The following is a 27,324-nucleotide window of genomic DNA, read 5'->3' on the forward strand; positions in this document are numbered from 1 at the left end:
ATATATATATACATGTAAAGCGACTTAAGTACGTAAACGTATCATGCACGAGGTATAGCTGTGTTTTGTTGGCGGGCGGGGCGCGAGGCATATATGGCGGCAGCGGCGTCGGCTGTAGGGATATATAAATGAATATTAACATATACGTATATATAAATAATAATATATATATATATATATATATTAATATTAGCGGCGATGGTAAGAATATATAATCTTCGCATAATATCGTGGCACTTTCGTTGGCGTCGACGACGCGATGTCCGGCGTGATCCTCGGGCGTCAAAAGGTTAGCAGCGTTGATGGTGACGGTGCGCGAGTGGAGATCGGTTTATTGACGTGGCCACTTTGACAACAGGAAGAATACTACGGTATCATTAGCGGCGGTACGTCGTCGGCCGTGCGGCACTTGCTGGACTTTGCACGGCGGCGTTTACTCAAAATTATACAGAAAAAAATAGTGTTGGCGCCGACTGGTGAGCGGAGTGGGGTGAATGCGTTACGACGGTCTAGTCTCAAGGTCATAGACGACGGCATACGCGACATAATAACACGTGCCGCGTGGAGTTACAAACTTACAACATACAAACAACATACAAAATACATGTGAAACTAATAAAAGCGTGTTAAAATAAAAGCGTGTTAAAAAGTTTAATTGCACATTTGAAAACATCGCGAAAAGTTGATTTAGAAAAGTACATTTTTGTTTCTGATGAAATTCCTTGTAGTCTAGTGTATTTATTCATAAGTAACAAAATTTTTTTATTAAAAAGTATTGCATCAATCCCTTTAAATTTTTATACGTGTTAAAAGTAAATGTATATAAATTCCTTTTTATTTTTATAATATCACCGTAAAAATTACAACATTATGAATATCAATTTCATACTAAATTAATTACTATAATTATTATGTATGAATACATAATAATTATAAATCAGGATAAAATTAAGGGAATAAGAGTTATGATTGCTTTTGAAATAATCTATCAATCTCTTAAAATTAAACACTATCTACAGATTTCATCGAAGCGTTTCTTTGTGATTTTAATCACTGTCAGATATCATCTATACTTGTCCCAACTATGCCACGTCCATACTATGCTGCGACCCCACTGTGCTACCGTTTTTAACTTATGGACTATTCTAACAAATTAAAACATACGTTTTTAATCAACAGTTGTGTAAGTATAAATACATTAAATATATTAAAAATTACTGTAAAATAAAAATAAATATATTTTTATATTTTAAATGTATTAATTACTTATAGGTGCGTCTCCTAAATAATCCATAGAATTTTTTTCCATGCATTCAGTGAATTCATTAGTGTATGAATCCAAGTCATCTAATGGATCCAGACTTGTTTGCGTTAACTAAAATGTATTATTAATGATAAAATACATACAAGTAGGGTAAAATAGGGGATTCTAGGACCTCGCCTCACCACCTCATCCACCGTCTTTGTAGTGGGGAGGGATTGGCGTGGGCTACTGAAAGTGTTGGAAAGGGCGTGGTCTCAGGCGTTTGCCGAATCCATCTTGACAAAGAAGGAGGAAGCTGAACGCCTGAGACAGAGGCAGCCGCAACGCTCGGTATAGGAGGACCTAAGGCGCTGGTTTAGGCCGGCGCCGTAGGTATTTCGTGTTTAATATTATGTGTTGTGAGTTATTTTGGCAGTCCTCCCTAACGGTTCCCACTTTGGCATCTGGTTAACGGGAGGGGGCCACACCATGTTGCAAATCAGCTCTTGATTAATTTCGAGCTAATTCACAACGTGTTGGTGTGAATTATTATGATGGCGCGGGCCGCCCTGAAGTAATGCCTCACGGCAGTTCCAGGGCGGCCCATAATAATACCGGTTGTAGAAGAAAAAAAAAGGGCGTGGTCTAATGTAAGTGGTGGTAAGAGGTGGATGTAGTATTACGATGGAGGGGATAAGGAGAAGACGTAGGCTTATGTAGGTGGAGATAAGGGGAGGAGTGGTCTTATGATAGTAGGGATAATTGAAGGTGTAGTCTGGAGTGTAGGTGGGGTGTTATGGTCATTAAAAATGGCGGGATTAAACTTTAGTGAGCATGTGCTTTATGTCTGCGGTGGGGGAAGTAGCCATTCGAAATTGCTGTTCTCCTCCTACGGTGCCATCTACTGGAGGATAAGGTAAACCTCATGTTAACTAATAAACGTATGTTTAAACGTACGCATTACATTGAAATAGTTTAAGTCAAGTAGCGGACGCCGTTGCCACTTTAACGCTGCAGGGACCTCCTTCAACATGTCCTAAAGAGTGAGGGGGTAATGAAACTTGATATAAATTAACCTAATGCAATGGGTAAGGTGGGGATGAATCCCAACTTAAACTAACAACGTTTTCTATGAAGTTTATCATTGCCTACCAGACGCTTAGGTCATCATATATCCAGCATCAAAGATGTATTATTTTACGGTATTAAACATTGAAATACGTATTGAGAAAAGGACAGAAGAAAACACTATCTTTTCGTGATTACTATAATTTGGAGGTGTGTAACTTTTTCCATGAAAATGACATACTTTTGAATGAGAGTGATAAGCAATAATTGCCTTATCAAATTTCTTATCATGGTATTAATGCCAAGGTTGTAAATTATACAATTTCAATGTTTAATACCGTAAAATAATACATGAAAATTTAAATTTTCACAAACTTTAAAATGCTACAGAATATTTACTACTGAATATTAATAAGATATTTTTTTATTAAAATTTTTCTTAAATTCTACTCTACAAAATAGCTATCTNAATATTAATAAGATATTTTTTTACTAAAATTTTTCTTAAATTCTACTCTACAAAATAGCTATCTTAGATTTTTTTTTTACTTTTTATTTAAAATTAAAAAATAATTAATATTTTTAATAAAATGTAAAAAAAATAATTATTGAGATATAGCTATAGACCTTACGTATAACTATTATTTAAAAAAAAAATCAGCTAAAAATATTAACAGGATCAAAAGTTATTTAAGTTGTCAGTGAGTGGTGGGCCACCTTGTATATACCCCAGCGTTTATCGTTGTCCGCGGTGGCGGCGATGGCGACGGTCGTGTAGCAACATATGCGATACGGTGAACTACTCGAAGGTCTGTGGAGTCAATTTTTGTGTATGGCAGTGCGACACAACAAACACTCGGATTCGACGCGCACCATACGCACGTTTAAGAATTAACGCGTACCTACCCCGGAAAATTCATTTTTATTTTTCCGCAAGATAATCCATTTAAGCGTGTGACAAGTTGTGTTAGCTTACGTCGTGTTTCATTCCTAACCCCTCCCATTGCATTAGGTTAGTTTATGTTAAGTTTCATTACCCCTTTTTCTTTAAGACTTGGTTTAGGAGGAGAGTCTGGGGAGTCCTCCCCAGACAACGCCTCTTGACCACCATCCATTCGGTTGGTAGGTGGGTGAAGCGAAATCAGTGTCCCTGTATTACCCTACTATTATAATTTGCCTAAATTATCAAACATCAACCTACAATTTTAATAAAATATTATTAAGTCTATAATACGTAAAATTTATCATAACAAAATTAAATACAAATTGTTTATACTTTACCGCTGATGCAATGAAGACATATACTAAATATATTTTTAACATAGTTCTTTCTTAAATTTAAACTGTTAAAATTAAAAATGATAACCTTAAATTGTGGCTTTTATACTGAGAATTGATGCTTATTAATAGGTGTTTGTTAAAATTTACCACGTAAGTGATTAGAGTGCAAATGTAAGAGTATAATTATATTATTTACTTAAATAAAAAATAAGATAGATAAAAATGTGCCTCTTAAATCTTTAAATAATGCGTGATTTTTTCGATAAAAATATGTTTTTTATTTAAGCTCCAATAAAAGTTTACTTAATATTAAAAAATATTTAATTATTTTTTATCGACAAAATCATGATACTGGTTATTTAAATAAACAAAATATAACTCAAATCCCGAAAATTTTAATAAATAACTAAATAATCAAAATATTGTTTCTTAAACCTACTTCATTTTAATCAGCACTATTTATGAATAATATAAACAAATTGTACTATATAGGTATTTTTAATCATAAGGGATGCTATCTACCTCTCCATTAAGTGATATTGATTATACATAAAAAATTATAATTAATGTCATGACGGAATTGAAAAAATAATAATATCTTAAAATTAAAATAAAAATTTGACTTTTCTAAGCTATATCTTTAAAAATGTAGAATATATTATACATTTATTAGAGTTATGATAACTTTTATATTATTAAGTTTAATTATCAATTAGTTGTCGAAACATTTATCATTGCCATCGTAGCCAGATATTTCCCTAGAAGTCGTGCTACCGACCACTACGTCCTTTAGCATAAGAACCGTAAAAAACCATCGTGGTTGAAGTTCTTAGCTAGGCTTCATTTAGCTATTTATATGAAATAACTTGATGATATTATTATTCCCCAAGTCCAATCTGTTCCATTTTACGTTCAATCTTTTGAATTTATCTAAATTATTTTATAATACTACAGCCTTACATGCACGGGACGTATTTTTTTAAATAATCAAGTGAATTAATATAAATTTCCTAACAGGAGCACAATGAACCTTAGATCAGCCCATAAAAATAAAACTATGATTTTTTTTTTCGTTATTCATTTTCGAACTAATACAGTTATTTTAATAATTTCTTATTTAGAAAACGGCCCTTGTAAACAAAATATAATGTAATAAGCAAAGGATAATTATTAAAAAATATTTATGACTTTAAGTAACTATATTTTGTTATTTCTGGACTAAATTTTTTATAAAATCACTTAAGAACTTAGTTTTTTTATAATAGTAAACTAACAATATTATCTCAATTAAATAAAGTACATCTTGATAAAAATTATAATTCGACACAACAATATCGAAAAATAATTTTATGTATATTTAATAACTCGTAAATTTTGAGATTATATTTGATGATTGTCTGAAATATGTTTCACTGTAATTTTTTATAAAAATATTTTTTGTACATGCTACTTTTTATTAATAAATTACAAATATTCTGTAAAATGTGACATAAATAATTATAATAAAATTCAATGTGTTTTTTGTTCATTAATATGGATGTTTTATAAAAAATATAATTTTCAGCAAGTAGGTTTTTTACTGTTTAAATAATAATTGTGACGCAGTATGAAAGTACACAAAGCTAACGGTTGCTAATGTAAAATAATTTTCAAATTTATACGCTCTTTATATTTAGGACACTTCTAATAACCCAGACGGTTATTAAAGTAATAAACGGTAATAAAGTAATTAAAACTCGTAATACGTTTTGAAAATATAGATGCATTTTACGATAAAACTGTATTGATTAAACTTCATACCCAATCATCAATGTGTTTGTACATTGTACAGTGATATATTTTTTACATTCCATTGTAAGCTGGACCACCGCCTGGTTCAGGAACAACCCAATTGATATTTTGGGTAGGATCTTTGATATCACATGTCTTACAGTGAATACAGTTTTGTGCATTAATTTGTAATCGCTCACCATTTCCACTTTCATTAGGTACATATTCATACACACCTATAAGTAAATAAAAACGGTAAATAGAGAAATATCCTAACAAAAATATTTTAACGATTTATTATGGATATACTTAAAATAATAATTTTTATAAACAACAATAAAATTTCTATCTTATAAATTAAAATATCGTTCAGTTTGACATGTTTTCAGGAGCTCACAATTACATACATTCATGCTTTTAGGGGGAAAAAATTAAAATGTTTGTTTCTAAAGTTGAATTTCTAAGTATTCATTATAGCTANGGGGAAAAAATTAAAATGTTTGTTTCTAAAGTTGAATTTCTAAGTATTCATTATAGCTAAATATTTCAACCTTTATGATTAAAAAAGCTTAACACCATAAAATTTCCATACAAAAGTAAATTTTTCTTTAGTAAATATAATTAAAAGGTAATTTAACTATCTTCGTTATTATAAAAATAAAATATTTGTATAACACAATTTGATTGATATGGTTATTTGACACGAAACAACGTGTTTACAACTTTAAAATAGACATCACAGTTTATATCTAAATATTAGTAATTTAATGAATATCTAAGAATAAAGAAACAACTACATTTATCTTAAAATGATTACAAAATATTAATACATAAAACATAATGTAGTAAATACCACAACCATTAAAAATTAATCTAGATAATAAATGATAAATATTATACCCATAAAATAGTAACTAACTCATTTTAAAAAAAATTATTTCTTGAGCCTATGTTATTTATTGTTAAGAAAACCTTTATGGTCATCAACATTTTACAACTACATTAATATTTTACTAATGTTAAATTTTGATATAATATATATATATTCTCTATTTAGTAGTAGAAATATTAAGTTATATTATTTACTAACGAAATTTCTCTTAATAAAAATTTAATAAAATTATAATTGGGTTAAAAGTTATTGGATTTGTTATATCTTTGTGACTCGCTTGTAATTTCGCTGCAAGTTTTTTTTTTTTGAGAAAAAGTCACTATATATTAAAAGATTTTTAAACTATAAAATTTAATCAATTTTCACCTTTTTCCATCTTCAAACAATGGTTTCACGTGCGGGTGATGTTTAAATCGTTGAAATTCTCTAAAAGGACTTAAATACGGATTAGAGTAATCGAGCCCCACAACAAAACCAGCAGCTACTAGAGGTGTTGATTCATTAAGATGATAAATAAACGATCCTCCATACGTATTCTTATCCTAAAAATAATGTTAATTTAAAAAAATACCATTACAGTATAGTAGGGATCCGAAAACAAAAAATATTAAAGGATATTTTACAAATTTTGATATTGACACCTTTTACTACTTAAAGAAAAAAAGTTATTATAACGTTTTTCTTTTTTTAATCTTAAAGTAAATTTTAAAAGATTTAATTTGGTTTAACGCAGACGCTCCAGAACAATATCAAAATTTGAAAATTTTGTGTACATATGTTACTATGTTTACACAGTACTTGTATTTAGAAATTGATTAAATTTTTATAAAAACTCATGTTATTAGAAAGTTAATTAATTTTAGTGTTACTGATGAAAAACTATTGAAATTTGTGAATTTTTAAAAATGCTAAGGCAAAAGTAAAAAATTTCGGAAATTTTTACTTTAACGACGAGTTACTCATAAAATAATTACAGCCAAAACATTATTCTCTTTTTAATCAATAGGTCAGTCAACGAAGGAAAAATGGCGGAAAATTTTTATTTTTAAAGTTGAATTAAGATATGTATAATGACATACTAAGTTCTCATCGATTGAACTTGATCTTTTTTTTTACAGCCTCACAAAAGTTTAAAAATATGAGCTTTTTTCATTTTCTCAAAAAATATTTAACTTATAAAAAAAAGTTTCGTACAAAAGTTGTTTAAAAAACAATTTAAAAAAAAAAATGTATCTTATATTTTTTTCATTTTACGGTTACTTTTTATCATGTTATACTTACATTAGACAAAATGTTATAAATGCATATGTATGTATGTGTGAGTTTATTTATTTATAGTATCATTGATGTGTAGTGTATAATAAGTTGCAACCGATAGAGTAGATAATTGATTTTACGCTATATTGTTTAAACCTAACTAAACGCTAAATTGTGATTCCCAAACAACAATTATATTATGTCAATTGCCACCGGAATATCTGCTAATAATAAAGATAATTGTCATAAAACGGCCTTTAGTCTGGTGCTGGAGGTGGTAAAAATTGTGGTTGCCGAAAAACAGGGCTTAAATTTTCTATTATATGTGAACATTGGTCAACAAACGTCAATGGTGTAGTGGAGAAATCCTCCATTGATTACATACTTTGCACTAGTAATGCATATAACTTGTATTTAGGATATAAATAAGGAAATAGGAGATCATGTAGCTTTTATAATAATCCATGAAAATTTTAAAATTAAACACTATCTACAGATTTGCATCAGGGCGTTGTTTTTTGATAATGATTTTAATCACTATCACATATCATCTATAGCAGAGTTTCTCAAAGTGTGGTCCGCGGACCCCCAGGGGTCCGCGAGCACATATCAGGGTTAGGTCTTTAAAATTGTAAGTCTTTAGATGGGGGTCCGTGATTCATTTGACTTTGAGAACCTCTGATCTATAGTGCACCCAATTATACACACTGTCTGGTTTTTTTTTTTTAATAGCGATTAGTTGAAATAGTAGCAGTGGGTTTACTTTAATTATTTCATTATTAATTTTAACAATAGAAGTTATTGAAGATACAGTTATAACTTTATCTGACCTTTTAAGATTTATATCATGAAAGTTATTATCTACCATTAAGTTTACTAGAACAAGACTAATTTTAGACACTTTATGACAATTAATTTTATCATTACCAGAAATTCTGACTTGGTTGACAAAAGAGAACATGAGGTAGGTGAAATGAGGAGATCAGTGACATTAGGCGAGAGTGTGATTAGGGAGGTAGAAAGTTTTAAGTATTTAGGATCAATAGTGCAAAAGAGCGATGGTATTAACGAGAATGTAAGACACAGGATTAAGTGCGGGTGGTTGAAGTAGAGAGAAGCGTCTGGTGTCTCATGCGATAAAAGATTTCCAATGAGGCTAAATTCTACAACAATATAGTGAGACTAGCTATGGTGTATGGTTCAGAGTGTTGGGTGGTTGATAAGAAAGTAGAGTAGAGAATGAGTGTAGCAGAGATGAAAATCCTTAGTTGGATGAGTGGAGTGACTATAAAAGATAAAATAAGGAACTAACATATAAGAGGGAGTATAAGTGTAGCTTCAATCGTGTATAAGATGAGGGAAAATAGACTTAGATGATTTAGTCATGTTATGAGGAGAGAAGAATCGGAAGCTGTAAGAACAATTATAGAAATTAATGTTGAAGGAAGAAGAGGTAAAGGAAGACCAAAAAAGAGATGGAAGTATGTTATTGAATGCGATATGAGGACGGCTGATGTGAGCGTAGAAGATGTGGGAGATCGTGTCAAGTGGAAGTTTAGGATGAGGGTAGCCGACCTCAAGTAGTTGGGATTAAGGCAAATAAAAAGAAAAAGATTAGCGGAAATTCCGGTGGCAATTGACATAATATAATTGTTGTTTGGGAGTGTACAATTTAGCGTTTAGTTGGGTTTAAACAATATAGCATCAAATCAATTACTTACTCTATCGGTTGTAAGTTATTATACACTACACTTCAATGATACTATAAATAAATAAACTCACACATACACACATATGCATTTATAACATTTTGTCTAATGTAAGTATAACATGATAAAAAGTAACCGTAAAATGAAAAAAATATAAGATACATTTTTTTTTTTAAATTGTTTTTTAAACAACTTTTGTACGAAACTTTTTTTTGTAAGTTTAATATTTTTTGAGAAAATGAAAAAAGCTCATATTTTTGAACTTTTGCGAGGCTGTAAAAAAAAAGCTCAAGTCCAATCGATGAGGACTTAGTATGTCATTATACATATCTTAATTCAACTTTAAAAAAAAAAAAAAATTTGGTTGGGATTTTTTTCCGCTATTTTTCCTTTGTTGACTAGCCTAATAAGAATGTTAAACATATAATTATTTTAAAATTGTTATTTTGTTTAGTAATTGATAATTATTCTTTGCTACTTTTAGTATGTAAGCTACCCCCGGCTCTTCTACATTTTAAGATTTGATTTTCAGAACAACTTTATTATATTTTCATATATTTATATTAATTAAAACAAGTGTATCTATTTTCACTCCCCCTTCTTCTTTGTTGTGATACCGTTCATAGATCAAATTTTATATTATTCGCAATGTTTATTACAAAATAAAATAATTATCTTAAATTGATATTTAATTCAACTTTAAAAAAAAAAGAAATTTGATATGGAATTTTTTCCGCCATTTGCCAAAATTACTCTTTCGTTGACTGGCCTACAAATAGTTACTATTTACTATTTAATAGTACATAAAAAAGCTTTTATTTTTTTTAGTTTTGAATACTCCGTTGCTATTCCAAACACTTCAAAATAGTCCATTTTGCCGAAAATTATATGGTTTATAGACTTATTGGACGATAACTACGTTTACACAAAACAAAAACATGACAACAATAAAAATACCTGCTCAGCTACGCATGGAAGCTAAAAAATAGACATTGATAAACGCTATGGTTTTACTAAGTTACTATTTCGTCACACTTAGCGCAAAATTACGTAAGAAAATTTTTGGCGAAATTTATAATCTGTTTATAAATTATTTAGAATAAATGAAATTTGTCAAGAATATTTAAACGTGTTAACGACCAAGTTTAGCAATGTGCCAATTATAAATTTAAAAACAACTTATAAAATAGAAAATTATATCATTTAAAAAATTAATAATTGATAACAACTTTTAAATCAGTATTTCGGAAATTATTCTCATTTTTAAACCAAGACGAGAAGAAGAGTACGACCGAGAAATAACTAATGATAAACCTCCGGTCATTACTTTAAATTGTTAATATTGAAATATTGATCCAAAAGTTGTTATCAATCAGTCATTTTCATAATTAGTTCATTTTCTATTTTATAAGCTAGTTTAATATGTATGTACCTTTAAAAAAATTAATTTCACAATCCTATAAGATATAAGGGATGAACCTGAAAATTATTTTACAACAAGTGGAAATATATATCACCATGCGCAACGAATAAGGCAGTAACTCAAAAAATTGGTCTTTGAGATTATAAGTTTAGGTTTTACTCTTCTTACAATAACTTTCATCAAAATATCGAAAATTTTGTTTGAATCGGAATTAAACTTAGAAAAATGATAAACATATAGAGTGTAATTGGATAATAAATTTTATTTTTGATCTCCTGAAGAGTAAGAAAAAGTGGGTTATTAATTATTTGTTGCACATATCGATATTTACTTTACAAAAAACGAAAAAAAATGTTCAAAATACTTATTTTTTTAAGAGAAATTGAGCGGCTAGTGTCAAAAGACTCACTCCGTATAATGTGTTTATTTTGTAAAAATATAAAAGGATGGTTACTATTATCCCAAATAGTCTAGAAAGTTACGAAGCACGTATGCATGACAAAATATGTAAATAATACGTCGACAGAGTAATTTTTTCGTATTACATAATGATATACAACATAAGAGAAAAGAAATTACTGACATTAAACATTATAATAAATTCAAAGTCGTCTTATGAAATAATAATACGAGTATCAAACTCGTATTTTTAAGTTAGTCAATGTATATAATTATCGAAGTCATATACATTGGGTCAAGTTTCAAAACACTTTTGTCAATTTTTTTCAATAACAATAATAGTCATTCAAATTTTGAAAAACTTCATACTTTTTTTACTTCATTACTTTTATATTTATTTAAATATCTATCAATATTTATTTCTAGAAAATTAAATTATAAATATCAATTAGTTTACATGTATACAGTCGTCCACGATTTTTTAATAAATCCAATAACTTGATCTACCGAATACTTTGTGTTATTATTTTATAATTTTCAGAGTTTTAAACTATATTAAACTCATATTTTTTATTATTTGTTTAAAATAATTATTTTTTATCTATTTTCTTACAAATATGTTAGATAGGTCGATAACAACTTTAGAAAAAGTACCCAGTAAGTTTAAAATTATGTTACATTCAATATATACTAAATTAATTTTATTTGAATGCTTTTAAGTTTTGTAGGAATATTAAAAAAAGTACTTCTCGCCGTAAAGAATTCTTGAAGTGTTAGTAAACAAAATACCTGCAGTAATCAGTGTCATTTTGAATTATATTGACAATACAAACAATAACTTAATACATAATATTAATATATTATATACCTCAAGCATTTCTTAAATTAAAATAGAAAAACAATTTGTACTCAGTATTACTCTAGAATGATTATGAACAAATCACCAGTGTTTTTCATAAGTTCTTTACTGGGTCTTTTTCCAAGCTATGACTATCATAACTTATCTAAGAAAGTTGGTATAGTGATTATAGTTTTACTTTTAATTTATTATTATGAAGATTTAAAATATATATTGTTAAAAGCAGAATATACTAATTATAACAAAATTTGGTGCATATTACACACAACGTTAAATATATCATTGTTGTTAATATGTTATATTAATTCAATTGTTAATTACAATCTCTACTCAAGTTTTACTAATAATATTAGCATTATTGATAATTTATCAAAACATTTAGAAATAAGTTTTAATTACAATGTTAGTAATTATAAAAGCTACACAAATATTTTATTAATTATATTTTTGACAATTAGTTTTGAAATATTTCATCAATTAGCTTTGACTGAACAAAATTTTCCATTGGTAAATCTGGTTGAAATTGCTTGTGTACCAATGATTTGGCTACAAGTATTTCAATTAGATATTTTATTAAAACAATTAGCAATACGGTTCAATTATGTTAATTATATATTGGAAACAAACATAGAAAAAATGATGAGAACTTATTGGATTCAATGGTGTCCGATTGGTTCAAAAGAAATATCTATACTTAATCACATTCATCTATTAACATACACTTCATTCAAGGAAATTTGTTTATTTTACAATATGCAACTACTTGTCATAATACCAAGAGTAATTGTATCAAACATTTTGCCAGTTCATTATAATGTGGTTTTGGCATTTTCATCCAAAAAGAATAGTACTCCCTGGTCTCAAATATTTACATTATCAATGATTATTCTAACAATTTATCCAATAATTCATTTGGTTAAGTGTGCCAGTGAAACAATAAGTAAAGTAAGATAATAATAATAACTGTGGTTATTTTCCAAAGCAGATATGTCAGTGTTAACAATTTTTTAAAAGAACAAGAATAAGTTTAAAATTTCAGTATTGTCTTTTAAAGATTTATATTTTTAAAAAGCAAAAAACAAACTGTCCCGATAAAATTTACATATTAAATCTTTAGTACATAGCAGATAACATCCATATCTATTCAAATTATAAAAATCTCAAAATTCAATTTTTGTGAAATATCAGTTTTTGAATAGAAGCCACAGACTTTTAATTGGCATAATTTTTAAAAAGTTTTTTAATTTATAACTTAGGCAACACAAATAACTGAGTCAATACATAAGTTGTTAGATCAAGAATTAGAACAGAAATTTGAAGATGAAGTATGTAAATAAAATAAATAATCTTATATAAATATTTATAGCAAAAAATAATTACATCATAAATAAAATTTAAAAAGTTAAGTGCATTTGGGATCAAGGATAGAGAAGATGAGACATATTTATAGATTATTATTGATTGATAATCTGTCAGTAATTAAAATCTTACAATGATTTTAATTACTGACACTTATATTTAAAATTAATTAAATAAATATATTCAAAACAAATTAGACATAACATTTAACATTTTTATTAAAAATTACATAAGTAAAATTACTTAAGATATTAATTACTTAATAACAAAAATTACTCAAGAGGCCTATTACTCATAGAAGATAAGTTTTAATTTTTTACAGTACAGTGATGCAATTATTGCATACTATTCATTTATTTGCAAATAAATAGAATATTGAAAAATAACTTTTTAGTTACATATAGGTGATTGATTAANAAAATAACTTTTTAGTTACATATAGGTGATTGATTAACTATTGACTATTAACTATTAATTATTAACATTATAACACAATATTTTTAAAAATCTAAAATATAATTTTTATTTTTTTCGTTTTTAAATTAATATTACCTTTCATTTATAATTTTAAAAAACAGTGTCCCTAGCCTTCTTTTTTTGTTTTTAAAATATATTCAGCTTAAATTTTTTTAATCAAAACATGTAATTTAACAAACTTACCAACTATAGAATGTTCTATCCAAGAACTGGTCGATAACAACTTTTGGACCAGTATTTGGAAGTTAATAACCCTTTAATATCAAGACTAGGTAAAGCAAGGGAATTTATTGTCTATATGGATTTCACTCTAAAGAGATTGACCTACAACCATGATCAGCATTAGCACTAGGTGCTATTTGCTGGGCACGGAGGATTAGTGAGAGATGAGCGACAAGTCGGTTCACGGTTACTGTGTCTTCAAACAGATCATCAGTGCCAGACAACTAAGTTGTCAAAAGGTACGGATACCTTTTATCTCTGGTTTGCACCTACCTCAGGCACCCTAGTAGGTCCGCGGCTACTATATTATGATGAAGCAAGGAACTGTTTATTTTTTATCTTTAAGTTTTTATGAACCACACTCTCAGGAAAGAGGAATCAGAAGCTGTATGAACAGTTATAAAAATTAATGTTAAAGGAATAAGATGTAGAGGAAGACCAAAAAAGAGATGGAGGGATGTTATTAAATGTGATATGCCAACGGCTGATGTGAGCGTAGATGATGTGGGAGATCTTGTCAAGTAAAAGTTTAGGATAAGGGTAGCCGAACCCATGTAGTTGGGATTAAGACAAGGAAAAAAAGAAGAAGAAGCTTTTATGAACCACACTACTCTTTCAGTCTTGTTATTAAAATGCTAATGTCTTTAGAAATACTAGTATAAAAGTTATTATCGATCAGTCATTTTCTTAGATAGATTACTTTCAAATTTGTAAGTTGGTTAAACATACGTTTGAGTTTAAAAACATTTAAGTCTATAAAATGTTAGAGAGAAAAGAAAAAACCAAATTGTTTTTTGAAAATTAAAGAAAAAAGGTTATATTGTTGTTTAAAAAAATTAAATTGACAACTCTATAAGTTATACAGGACGATACAAAAAAATAATAACTGATTAATAAAGAATATATGTAACTAAAAACACACACATTTTCTTTTTAATATTATATTCTATTTTGCGAGTAATGAAGTGGTTTATTATAAATAGATCACTCTGTATATTATATTAAATAAGCATTAATTTGAAATAATTTAATGCATGTCTGCTAAGTTATATAAGAATATAAGTTCAAAGTGCATTGTATTGTTTAAAGAATAGAAACTAAGAATTGAGACTATAACTAACTAAAATAGCTAGATACATTTTGTGAATTTTTTGTGTATCAATGAGTGAAAGAATTTAATAAGAGCAGAGTAATTGTGTATAGTGACACAAAAAAAAAACATAGCACAGTAAAACTAAAAATCTTTCAACTACACATCAAAACTAAAATGTATTTTCAAAAATTTAATTTTTTAGCTATATATATTTTCACAACAATTGTTACACAGACCAATGAAATTTTCTGTCAAAGAATGTTTTGCTATTAAACCTTCACTCATAGCTTCAGTAAATATCTAATAGTAGTGTTTATAAAATGACTATTCCATATTATACATATTAATCAATATTTTATCATTTTAGATGCTCGAGTTGATAGTGACATATGTAATTATTCTTTTACAATTTCAAGACTCAATACATTTAATTTTGCCAGCTCAGTTTTTAGTCAGCCCTAAAAATTAATCAATATATTACATACCAATGGCCATCCTATAGTATGTTGTACTTTTCCAGGATAATGATTTTCTGGTTTTACTTCCCATATTTCTTTGATTCCTAATCCATAAGATTGTGAGGAACAATTTTCACGGAGATTGAATTTTTTAAATAGTTGTTTGGTAAGATGTCCATGACAGCCTTCAGCAAAAATAGTCACTTTTGCATGTAGTTCCATACCCCGCTCAAAACTTTCCTATACAAATAAATTTTTATTTGTATAAATTTTAATTACAACCTATTTAATATTCCAATTAAAAACAAAATTTATTTACAAAAAATAATTATATATAAGAAAAATCATGACTGACTCAACTTAATATTGATGAGAAAAAAGAAAAAAATACAAAAAGAAATTTTATTTTCATATCTGTTATGAATAATATAATATGATGTATTTCAGTAACCACATCCAACCTATCAGATTTGGTTTTAAATAAAATAAAATTGCCACAACCAATTAATAGTCAAACTAATAATTTCAATCTTANTAACCAATTAATAGTCAAACTAATAATTTCAATCCTAGAAATTATAATTATATTTTTAGAACTTCCAATAAATTCTCTTAAGTTTATTATTTATAAATCAAATTAGATGACAAGATATTTATATTTAAAATTTATAATATTAACAGTAAAAAACCAACCTTCCAACAAAGTTCTAAATTTTTAATTTATTTTAGAAAATAAATTAATAAAAATTACTACTCATAATTCTATCATATCAAACTATTGTATTTATTTAACTAAAATTTTTGTAAAATTATATTTTTATTATTTTGCAACTATCTTCATAATATAAAAATAATTATTCATAATAATTTATGCTCTAAAATTATTATATCTTTTAAATATATATTACTTTTGGTGAACCATCTTTGGCTATTCCAACATCGCCAGTAGCTACTCCTTTAACAGAACCATCAGGATGATATAATATTTCTGCAGCTGGATATCCTGCATAAACTTCAACACCTAATGATTCTGCTTGTTCACCTAACCATTTAACTAAGTGACCAAGTCTAACAACATAATTCCCATGGTTGTCCATAGGCATACCTTATAAACATAAGCAGTACATTATATATTTTTAAAAATATTTAAAATTTATATTAACAAAACACACATTATTAAAAAAAAAAAAAATTGTTTTTATACAAGTAATTGATATTTTAAGTATAAAGTAATAAAATTTCTTTTTAATTTATAATTAAAAAAAGTAACTAATAATTTAGTTCTAAATTTCTTTTTTTTTTACAAAAAATATTACTAAAATATTGATAAAGTTTATAATTTAATCCAAAATTATTTGAGAAATACAAATTTAATATTAAATTAACCTGGTAAAATTGGTATAGATATATGTCTTTTTTCAGTAAGATAACCAAATTTGTCCTCTTTGACAGGTGTATTTAATGGAGCTTCTAAATCCTCTAATTTTGGAAAGAGTTCTCTTAAAGAAATTGGATCAACAACTGCACCTGATAAAATGTGCCCACCTATAAATTGTAAATAATATTTATTAGTAAAGTAAATTTTTAAGTTTTTGTTGTATGTCAATATATAATAGCTGAGTGAGTAATGGTACTTAATTTTGTAATAAAAATAATTTTAACTGTTTATTTTATTTCTTAGAATAAATTAATCTTTGTAGAATCCATGAGAAATATATTTTATAATTAAAAAATTTATGTTTTTAACAAATATAAAAAACAATTTAAACAAAATATATTTAAAACAAATTGTTTTAAATGCTTCAACTCTGTTTACATAAGAGAATATATTAAATAAAATGTACATTTCAAACAACTACTGATATATTATTTAATTAAAGAATTAAAAGAAAAATGTAAGGAAGCTCTGTATTTTATCTTTAAAAATGATTGCAACATATTGATGTCATTATAATATTGTTGAATGGAATAGGTTATGTAATTAAAAGATTTAGAAATTATTCGTAATATAATAGTATTTAATATAAAATGTCAAAACATATAATATAAGAGATGTACAACGGCAACGGGTCACTTTACTCGATAGACGGTGAAACTACGACTAAACTGTAAACATGTATACAATAGGCTGCATTGAGTAAAACAACATAATCGTAAAAGGAATGTGTCCCTTTGACCTTGTACTATACTAACATAAGTAAAAATACATTAAACTGTTATCTTAAATAATATTACTGTACCCAGTGTGTTGTTTAATAATATCAACAAATATTTTAGTATCAAACTGTATAATTACCAACTTCAGGTGATTTTTCAACAACACAAACTCTTAATTCTTTGTTATTTTCATTTGCTAATTGTTTCAACCTAATAGCAGCACACATACCAGAAGGTCCACCACCAACAATTACTACATCCGCAACATCTTCATATCGTTCCATTGATATTTCTAATAAAATAAAAATTTTCGAAATTCTAAAACTATTAATATATTTTATAGGATAAGTCACAAAGATACATAATAAATCAAATGATCATTTCTCAGAAATTATTTTTTTTAATAATTATTGCCTTATTGACTATGCTTAAAACAAACATTTTTATTATTTATCACTAATAAAAATTAAAAGAACAACAATTTTTTTTTTAATTTTAAAATAGTATTTTTTTAGCTTTTTACTTAAAAAAATAGTTTGATAAGTTGGTAACAATTTTAGAACAAGTACTCATTAAATTATGAGCAATTTAATATATTGAGTGAGAATTCAGCTCATACTGGTATACGTATATGTGTGTGATACATAGAGTGATCAACTCCAATGTATTAAAATTCTTGTAACTTAATAAGTATTTGTCCTAAAACTATTATCGACCAATTAAAATTTAAAGTTTTTTTTTTATCTTAGTGATAAATAATAAAAATTAGGCTTTGAACATAGTCTAAGAACACAATAATTATTTAAAGAAGTTTCAACAAAATGATAATTAGATTAAAAGTTATTGGATTTATTATATCTTTATCATTCAGCCTGTATATTTATATATATTTTGTAGAACATACATATTAAATATTTAAATATGTTTATTTAAATATACCAAATACCTTTCCATCTTTCATCAGACTCTCTTGAATGAACAGTATAATGTGTAGTTATTTTTGTTGTGCTTGTAGAATACAACCTCAAAAATGATGTTCCAATTCTACGCACTAAAGAAAATAAATATAATTTATTTAATAATAAATTGAAAACTATAAAAAGCATTTTAGTTTATTATTTTGATGTGAAAAACATTATCAAACTACATTTCAAAAATAAAGATGATCAGTCATTAAAGAATGACCCAAAAAAAGATATATATTGTAATTTTATGATTCAAAATAAAAAAGTTAGAAAAAAAATCATTGAAATATGTTTATTAGAATTTAAGTTGTAAATAATTGAAACCAAATGTAACCCAACCAAATATCAGTTTAGATGCAAGAAATTTAATATAACTTTAAAAGTATTGTAACTAAATGGCAATATAATACTTCATGTATCACAAATATTAAAAAGAGTTGTATGGGCACATAAAATTGTTTTGTGCTCACAAAACTCTAACACTAAGAAAAATATTATAAGTAAAATTAAAACTATATTAAAAATATTATTAATTTAAAAAAACTATAAAATATTAAAAATATTAAACTCAAAAATATTTAACAAAAAAAATAAATTATTTTAATTCATAAAATTAAGTGATCTTATTTTACACAAAACACTACAATTACACTCAAAAAATTATAATTATTGTTAATAAAATAAAAACATTTAGTGAGTTGATAATTTAAAAATATTTTAGGACATTTAATTGTACTTAAAATATTTGTCCTTCTTGAAACTTGATCATATGTCATAATATAATTAAAAAAAATTTATAACAAAATAAGTAAATAAAATATCAAATTTAAAACTTACATAGAAAGTTGTATGTGGTTGCCATCATTCTTGTAATCAGAAAAAAATTACATGAAAATATTTAACAACAAAATTATGAGACCTCAATAATAAAACGGACTTGGAGCACTTCCGTATAATTAATTAGATAACCACCTCCGTATTTTTATTTTTATATTAGATAACAACTAGCTAATGACGACATTGCCTGCTTAATAAAAACGAGAATTTCTTATTATTATTGGTGCCCTAATTCCCAATTTAACATTCCTCATACAATACAGTAGACTACATGTTATCAAAGGTGTTTTGTTATCACTGTTATAGTGTTAATATTATTTTGAAGTTCGCAAAAATATATTCATAATAGTTCTTGTTTCTAACTTTGAATCAAACTACTGGGCACTTCAGCTGTCAGCAGAATCGTGTTTCTCTAGCTGTGACTGCTAGTATTTCATTTATATTAATCTGATTTTCATTGATTATTTGATCACATTTTCTAAAAATTTAAATCTCTTTGGTAGAAATGAAATTTTACATTTGTTATTTTTTTTTTTTGACATAGCACAATATGTAACAAGTAGTTAGGATTATACAAGACTCACTAAGTCTTGTTACTGATTGCAAATCAATTTCTTTAATGAGTTATCGTTTACTTTATTTACTGTGTTAAGTTAAACAAATTAAATTTAGAAATGGACCACTGTAAAGATTTTATAAAATCAGAATTTCCTTGCATTGATGTAGAAATGTCCCAATATATCGAAGGTAAAACAATTTATTATTTATATTTATTTTTACCATATAATATATATAATCATGGCTTAAGGTGTATTGGAAAATGGCATTGATGACTTTCATGACACTGAAGATGTCTTTGAAGCTATAGGAGAAGTATTACTAGAAATAGCAAATAAATCTGAATCTGATATTAGGTACATGACAATAATTCTAATTTTTAGTACTTGTATTTTTTAACATTAATAAAATATTGCAGAGTAATATGTTCAAAACTATTACATCTTATAAGACCTAATTCATATAATAATGCTCCTAAGAATGGGTTAGCAAAAATATTAGATGCTCCTGTTCATCTTGCATCTATGGCAGCTGATCTTGAAGATAATGATATGGAAATAAAAAGTATATGGGTTAATTCGAGAGATGATAGTCTGGTAAGAGCTTTTTATGATGTTTATTGCATTATTGTAAAATGGGATGAGAGAAACAAATACTAATTTAAATATTGTCATTATTGTGACCATTCATTTGTATTAACTTATTGTATTTTGATGTTAATGGATAAAATAAGCAAACAATTACAATATCAACTATACTAGGTCATACTGTTTTATTGATCCTACCTATTCTTATTTGCTTCAATCTATGGATTTTCATTAGATGTATATTTAAAATAATATTTAATACAATATAAAGAATTTTTGACATATGATGAATAATTAAGATTTTTAATTAATTTAGATTAATAATGATTAATTATTATTATTAATTTTTTTTTTAGAAAGTAGATAAAAAAAAATTAGAAAAAGCTCAAGCTAAATTGCAACAAAAACAAGATAAACGAACTGAACAAGTAGTCAAAGGAGTGGGATCAATAAGTATTAGTAATAATAAAAATGATGGTGCAACTGCTTCTCAAGTTACTAGTAAAAAAGAAGCCAAGTTAGAAGCAAAAGGAATTAACCGTGCTCAAGATATAAGAATAGAAAATTTTGATGTTGCATATGGAGATAGGTATGTTTTGTTATGGTAGGAGTATAATTTATATTAGTTATACCACAAAGGTTATTATTTTTATTGGACTTGAACATTGTCATTTTTTTTTTGTCATTAAAAGATATTAATGTTTGATATTTGTTTTGTATTCAATAACAAGCCCTAACATAAAATTGTATTTTTGAAAGGTTTTTTTATTTTTATGTTAAGCAAAACATAAAATAAAAATTTATATTTTCCTTTTTTATTTCTAGTAATCTTTGTAAACTTTATGCATCCCATTCTTATACATCTTCTAAATTAATAATACTTTTAACAATTAATAAAATCATTTAATTTTTAGAATACTACTTCAAAATACTGATGTGACATTAGCATATGGAAGAAGATATGGTTTAGTTGGAAGGAATGGTCTGGGAAAAACTACATTATTGAGAATGATATCTGGGTAAGATAATTAACTTAGCTTAAAACTTCAAGTCATTTTGCTATGCTCAGTAAATATTTTCATACTGTTTTTTTTTCTCAAAATTTATTCTATTAAAAAAAAATTGTTTGTATCAAGAAAAACTAAATTTTTTTTGTCAGTTAAAAATATTTTGGTTTTTTAAATTTATAATTTTTTTTTTAGTGGTCAATTACGAATTCCATCACACATTTCTATTTTACATGTGGAGCAAGAAGTTATTGGTGATGATACTCCAGCCCTAGAATCTGTACTTCAGTGTGATTTTGTTCGACATAGACTTTTATCAAGAGAAAAAGAAATTAATACTCTAATTAACAATAGGTAATTATATAAAATTAATTATTTATCAACATACTTTTGAGAAACGGTGTGGCCAAGTTGGTAATGTGGTGGTGTCTAATGCCCACTATTTCGAATTTGAGACTTGATCATTACGGGCAACTCTGTTTACTAAACGAGTCATCTGTTTAGTGATTAGAGTTGCATCTCTCTCTTTGATGATCGATTAAGCACCCATATCATCCCATAAACATGGTTAAGAAACTTCCTCTTAGGGAGCATCCCCCTAAATCATCCTCAAAGAGCCATAAAAAGGGGGGGAAAATCAACATACTTTATTATTTTTTTATTTTAATGATTTATTTGAATTTAAAGTTCGGTTTCAAGTACTGATTTAAGTTCAGAGCTAAGTGATATATACATGCAATTGTGTGCAATAGAAGCTGATAAAGCTCCTGCCAGAGCAAGTGTTATACTTGATGGTTTAGGCTTTAATCCAGAAATGCAAAAAAAAGCTACCAAACATTTCTCAGGGGGATGGCGTATGCGATTAGCACTAGCAAGAGCACTTTTTTCCAAGTTTGTATTCTTTAAATTATATAAATAATAATTATTAATTTATTAATTTTACTTTAAGGCCTGATTTATTGCTGCTTGATGAACCTACTAACATGTTGGATATGAAAGCTATAATATGGTTAGAAAACTATTTACAGAACTGGCAAAGTACATTATTAGTAGTATCTCATGATCGTCACTTTTTGGATACTGTACCAACAGATATTTTACATCTTCATTCTCAAGTAAAGCAAAATTATTTAATTTTATTTAAAAATTTAACAATTATTTTGTGTAATAGAAATTTAAACTCAACTAAGCTATATGGTTATTTTTATTAAAAAAAACTAATGGTCTTAAATTATTTTTTACCACTACAGTAGTAAAGTAAAATTATGGTGTATCAGCAATTTCGTTTTATTTAATACTACTTCTTTTTAGAAGTACATAAAATAAAAATATTAATAGTTATATTGCTATTGACTAGATCATTTTAAAATAATGTTGAGTTAACAAATTAAACAAAAATGTTTCTTTTTACTATAAATTACTACAATAATGATGATTTTTAAGTATAATAAAATAATATAGCATGATAAATTATTGAAACAATGTTGATAAAATAATATAAATGCAAATCACTCATTTCAATAATTATTCTATTTCAAAAATATTGAATATAACACTTTTTGAAAAATCAAAAAGTTATTTTTAATTTATATATAATTATATAACTAAATAATTTCTCATTCATAATTTTTTTCTTAGCATATAGATACTTATAGAGGTAATTATGAAATTTTTGCAAAAACCAAAAATGAAAAACTCAAAAATCAACAAAGAGAAATTGAAGCACAGATAGCTCATCGAGCACATGTACAAGAGTTTATTGATAAATTTAGATATAATGCCAATCGTGCCTCGAGTGTACAGAGTAAAATAAAAATGCTTGAAAAACTGTAAGTTTACTTACATATGAAAATTTAAATTATTAAATTTATATTTTTGAAATAAGGTTAATATTATTACTTCCTTAAATTAGTTGAATTTAAAGTGTGCTAGAATGCTGGATGTTCTTATTAATAACCTTAAAAAAAATGTTTGTAAATATGGTACATTTTAAAAATTGATACTTCTTTTTGTAAATTATTAAGTATTGTTGATGAATAAAAGAGTTAAGTTCTTCTGGGTACTATAATTTATTATTTTATAATGAGTATACTTGAGTTTTATTTTATTAAAATACCACTTCTATATGTTTTTTTTTTTTAAATAAAATCATCCTATTTTTCTTAAATTCCAAATAAGCTCATGCTTAATTTAAATACAACAGATGTTAGATATTATTTATATCAATAAAAAATGGCAGTTATTAACGTACATATAATAATTCTTAATAAAATATTTATATGAATGAAAAATATAGTGTCATTATTAGCTAAATGCAAAAACTAACTATATTTATTTTCATCATAATTAGTACAGTAAGAAGTACCAATTAAACATTATTATAAATTAAACAATGTAAATTTTTATTTAATATGATATAAAAAAAAAAAATAACTTAAAATATATATTTATAGGCCAGAATTAAAACCAATTGAAAAAGAAGTGGATGTAGTACTACGATTTCCTGAGACTGAAGGATTATCTCCTCCTATTTTGCAAATAAATGAAGTTTCATTTGCTTATCCTGGTTGTAGCAGCAATGTTTTAAATAATGTTAATTTAGGAGCAACATTAGAATCCAGAATATGTATTGTATGTTTATCACATTGTTTTTTTAAATTATTAAATAGGCGTCAACTATCCAAAATTAAAAATTATTTAAAAATTCTAAAATACTAAACATTTAAAAGCTATATTTAATAGTGTGTATATTAACAGTAGACTTAAAAAAGCTTCACTTCATTGTGCCACGAATAGAATTTAATAGCTTCAAAAAATATAGAATACATTTTCTGGTAGAACAAAAATTCTGAGAACTAGATATTACTAGATAACCAATATGTTAAATTAAACATAAAAAAACTATTTAGATTCTTTCATGAGCTATTAATGAACAATTTTTGTTACTATTATTTATTAAAAAATTTGTTTAATAACAATTCATTTAAGCATATTAAAAGTTTTATCTTCTAGCTATAGCTAAGCAATCCTCTAGAATCAATTCACTCTTGATACATGTTTTAATGCCTTAAAAAATATTACTTTGACACCTTCTAAAAGGATAGCTATTTAATTATCTTATATAAATAAATTTATTAGGTAGGTGATAATGGAGCTGGAAAGACAACATTGTTAAAAATCATAATGGGTATATTAAATCCAACATCTGGTGTGAGAAATGTTCATAGAAATCTAAAATTTGGCTATTTTAGTCAGCACCATGTAGATCAACTAGAAATGAACCAGTCTTCTGTAGAACTTTTGCAGTCATCATTTCCTGGTATAACATTTTAAAAATAATGAATGAAAAAATGAAAAACTAAAAAAAAAATTTTAGGTAAATCTGTGGAAGATTATAGACGACAATTAGGAGGTTTTGGAATATCGGGAGATTTAGCATTACAAAGTGTAGGCAGTCTTTCAGGAGGACAAAAATCCAGGGTAGCATTTGCCAGGATGTGTATGTCAAACCCGAATTTCCTTGTTCTTGATGAACCTACCAACCATCTAGACATTGAAACCATTGAAGCATTAGGAAAAGCTATTCAAAAATATACTGTAAGATAATTATATTTTAAAAAAATTATATATAAAAGGCACATATTTAAAAACTTTAACTATAGAAAATTTATATAAAATTTCTTTATAGGGAGGTTTAATTCTTGTTTCGCATGATGAACGATTAATTCGAATGGTATGTAAAGAATTGTGGGTTTGTGGTGGTGGCAGTGTAAAAAGTATTGAAGGAGGTTTTAACGAATATAGAGCAATTGTTGAACAAGAACTTGCTGAAGCGTCCAAATAAATATTCAATATTTATTGAGAAAAATGTTTATTTTATATATATATTTATATGTATGTATGTATGATCTATATATGTAAATATTTATTTTTATTATTTACTTTGCAATTTTAATAATTTTAAGTACATAATGTCAAATATGTGTGTATATGTATTATGCTAAGTATAATATTTGAAAACAGTTTGTGCATAAGATCAACACAGTAAATAAAATATAGTATAAAATTATAATTGTTACCAATCATGACTTATACATATAATATTACTTATATTAATAAAATCAAACAGAAACTAAAAAGTTTATTTATTTGAAATATGAATAATTATATATATATTTACAATTCTTTCAAAATTTGTTCAATTTCTTTCTTATGATTAATATTATTTGAATTAAATTACTAAACTAATAAAAGTTAATTTTTTTTTATAAAATTTTCCTCTCTTCTCAATAAAAAATGAATAAAACGTATAATAAATTTTTATTGTGATTCAAAATATTAAAAATTATATTATAACACATGTAATACTGTTATAATAAAATAAAATTATATCCCATCTCTCATATCATTAACTAAGACCAAGTCAAAGTTACAAAATCATTAATTTTTTTAATAAAACTAAAATAGAAAAAATGGCCTAGATTTTAAATTGAATAGTTTTTTTTAATTTCTATTCTATTGTATTAAAAAATAAATATACAATAATAAATACATCATTTTTTTTTTACAGCAACAATAATTTATTGATTATTATATAATCCAAAATTAATACATATCAATTTATGTAATGTTAATAAAATATTTCAACATAAATATCAACAAATAATTTAAACACTTATTATTTTAAGTAATAGGCAATATTTAATTAAATTAACTCTTTGGTAAATAATGATAAAATTAGATTCGTGTGCTTGAAGATTAATTACCTAAATACCATTAAATCAATATTAATAGAATACTTCACCTGGCTCAATAACTCATTCTATTTACTGATTAACTGCAAGAGAAATCAGAGATGCTAAATTAATACCAAGAATCATATTTATCTACTATTACACTAATTGCGCAATATAACTTCTCATTACAATACTAAAAAAGTGTTTTAAAACTCTTATATAATTTAAAAGTAGAAATAATTAGTGTTAAAAGTAATAAATATAAATAAGTACGCAAGACCTGTATAGAAGTTAAAAGGTTCAGATCTGTATAAAGCTGTACCTTAACTATACCAAGAATTATAACACTAGATTGACAAGTACACTAATAAATACGTAGAGATTTGTAAATAACACACCTGATTGGAAATTAGAAACTTTGAGAACGCAAACCTTCCCCTAAAATATTCATACAATAATTTTTATTTGTTTCAAAATACTAATGAAAAAAGATGATTAGCAAAAAAATAAGGCCATCAAATACATAGTATGTGTATCTGTGACGTATCTACGATTTTCTAATGAGAGGACTAATATTAAAAAAATATTTATGTGATTAACATATTTTTTATTTAAAATGTTGGTTTAACCCTTTTAGTCCTCACTAGTTACGCAATTAATATTATTTATAGTATACGATTATACAAGAAAATCTTAAATGTATTATTGTCATTTATGAAAACTGGTTAAATTATGGACGATTCAAAATTCATATGACAATTTATTTTTTATTTTTTCTACCAAAAATAGTACTTTTAAAAGGATATTGAGCAAAATACAAAAAAAAAAATGTTAATTTCCTCTCATAAAAATTCCTACAGAATATTAGAAAAAAAATAGAATCAAGCATAATAAAAACTCACAAAATTCTGATAATTCGTTTCTAAATATTTGGATTATTTATTTTATAAGTAATACTCGATATAAC

General features: G+C 25.9%; 4 protein-coding genes across 7 annotated transcripts in view; 2 read left to right on the plus strand and 2 right to left on the minus strand.

Annotated features, from left to right (window-relative positions):
* Positions 1-3,744, minus strand: part of LOC126906879 (uncharacterized) — an 8,367-nt gene extending 4,623 nt beyond the window's left edge. The window contains exons 1-2 of the mRNA XM_050687798.1: positions 3,593-3,744; positions 1,267-1,375 (exon numbers count right to left, since the gene is read on the minus strand). Of these exons, the coding sequence (XP_050543755.1) occupies positions 1,267-1,375; positions 3,593-3,634 (151 nt within the window). The 5' untranslated portion in view covers positions 3,635-3,744. The remainder of the gene's footprint in view (positions 1-1,266; positions 1,376-3,592) is intronic.
* LOC126906871 (electron transfer flavoprotein-ubiquinone oxidoreductase, mitochondrial) overlaps positions 1-19,736 on the minus strand; it is a 138,616-nt gene extending 118,880 nt beyond the window's left edge. The window contains exons 1-7 of one of the 3 annotated variants that reach the window (XM_050687784.1): positions 19,470-19,736; positions 18,614-18,718; positions 17,807-17,959; positions 16,897-17,055; positions 16,419-16,615; positions 15,538-15,750; positions 6,621-6,796 (exon numbers count right to left, since the gene is read on the minus strand). In XM_050687784.1, the coding sequence (XP_050543741.1) occupies positions 6,621-6,796; positions 15,538-15,750; positions 16,419-16,615; positions 16,897-17,055; positions 17,807-17,959; positions 18,614-18,718; positions 19,470-19,497 (1,031 nt within the window). In that variant the 5' untranslated portion in view covers positions 19,498-19,736. The remainder of the gene's footprint in view (positions 1-6,620; positions 6,797-15,537; positions 15,751-16,418; positions 16,616-16,896; positions 17,056-17,806; positions 17,960-18,613; positions 18,719-19,469) is intronic. The other 2 variants (XM_050687785.1, XM_050687783.1) reach the window with 2 other exon arrangements.
* Positions 656-15,694, plus strand: LOC126906873 (uncharacterized). Of its 2 annotated transcripts, XM_050687789.1 has the most exons (8): positions 656-1,183; positions 3,722-3,742; positions 10,049-10,270; positions 11,667-11,699; positions 11,763-12,846; positions 13,158-13,226; positions 15,255-15,344; positions 15,420-15,694. In XM_050687789.1, the coding sequence occupies exons 5-8, from the start codon at positions 11,968-11,970 to the stop codon at positions 15,519-15,521; spliced, it is 1,140 nt and encodes a 379-aa protein (XP_050543746.1). In that variant the 5' UTR covers positions 656-1,183; positions 3,722-3,742; positions 10,049-10,270; positions 11,667-11,699; positions 11,763-11,967; the 3' UTR covers positions 15,522-15,694. The 2 variants fall into 2 exon arrangements, with proteins under 2 accessions (XP_050543746.1, XP_050543747.1); XM_050687790.1 differs by lacking the exons at positions 656-1,183; positions 3,722-3,742; positions 10,049-10,270 and having other exon boundaries at positions 11,036-11,699; positions 11,771-12,846.
* A 94-nt stretch (positions 19,737-19,830) lies between the features above and the next one.
* Positions 19,831-25,806, plus strand: LOC126906868 (ATP-binding cassette sub-family F member 3). The gene is made up of 13 exons (XM_050687776.1): positions 19,831-20,216; positions 20,278-20,383; positions 20,446-20,623; positions 20,971-21,203; positions 21,529-21,633; positions 21,817-21,975; positions 22,309-22,512; positions 22,571-22,736; positions 23,260-23,450; positions 24,075-24,252; positions 24,760-24,940; positions 24,998-25,218; positions 25,310-25,806. The coding sequence occupies exons 1-13, from the start codon at positions 20,144-20,146 to the stop codon at positions 25,463-25,465; spliced, it is 2,151 nt and encodes a 716-aa protein (XP_050543733.1). The 5' UTR covers positions 19,831-20,143; the 3' UTR covers positions 25,466-25,806.
* The last annotated feature ends 1,518 nt before the right edge of the window (positions 25,807-27,324 follow it).

Source organism: Daktulosphaira vitifoliae, unplaced genomic scaffold (assembly GCF_025091365.1).
Source record: "Daktulosphaira vitifoliae isolate Bord-2020 unplaced genomic scaffold, ASM2509136v1 Scaffold_5, whole genome shotgun sequence".
Lineage (NCBI taxonomy): Eukaryota > Metazoa > Arthropoda > Insecta > Hemiptera > Phylloxeridae > Daktulosphaira > Daktulosphaira vitifoliae.

What these genes read in the sequence shown, in the direction of transcription:
- LOC126906873 (XM_050687789.1), top strand. Translation starts at nt 11,968, where the DNA reads ATGATTATGAACAAATCACCAGTGTTTTTCATAAGTTCTTTACTGGGT. An exon ending in CCAGTGAAACAATAAGTAAA is followed by an intron (nt 12,847 to 13,157) that starts GTAAGATAATAA and finishes TTTATAACTTAG; the next exon opens with GCAACACAAATAACTGAGTC. An exon ending in AACAGAAATTTGAAGATGAA is followed by an intron (nt 13,227 to 15,254) that starts GTATGTAAATAA and finishes TTAATTTTTTAG; the next exon opens with CTATATATATTTTCACAACA.
- LOC126906868 (XM_050687776.1), top strand. Translation starts at nt 20,144, where the DNA reads ATGGACCACTGTAAAGATTTTATAAAATCAGAATTTCCTTGCATTGAT. An exon ending in ATAAAAATGCTTGAAAAACT is followed by an intron (nt 23,451 to 24,074) that starts GTAAGTTTACTT and finishes ATATATTTATAG; the next exon opens with GCCAGAATTAAAACCAATTG. An exon ending in AAGCTATTCAAAAATATACT is followed by an intron (nt 25,219 to 25,309) that starts GTAAGATAATTA and finishes ATTTCTTTATAG; the next exon opens with GGAGGTTTAATTCTTGTTTC.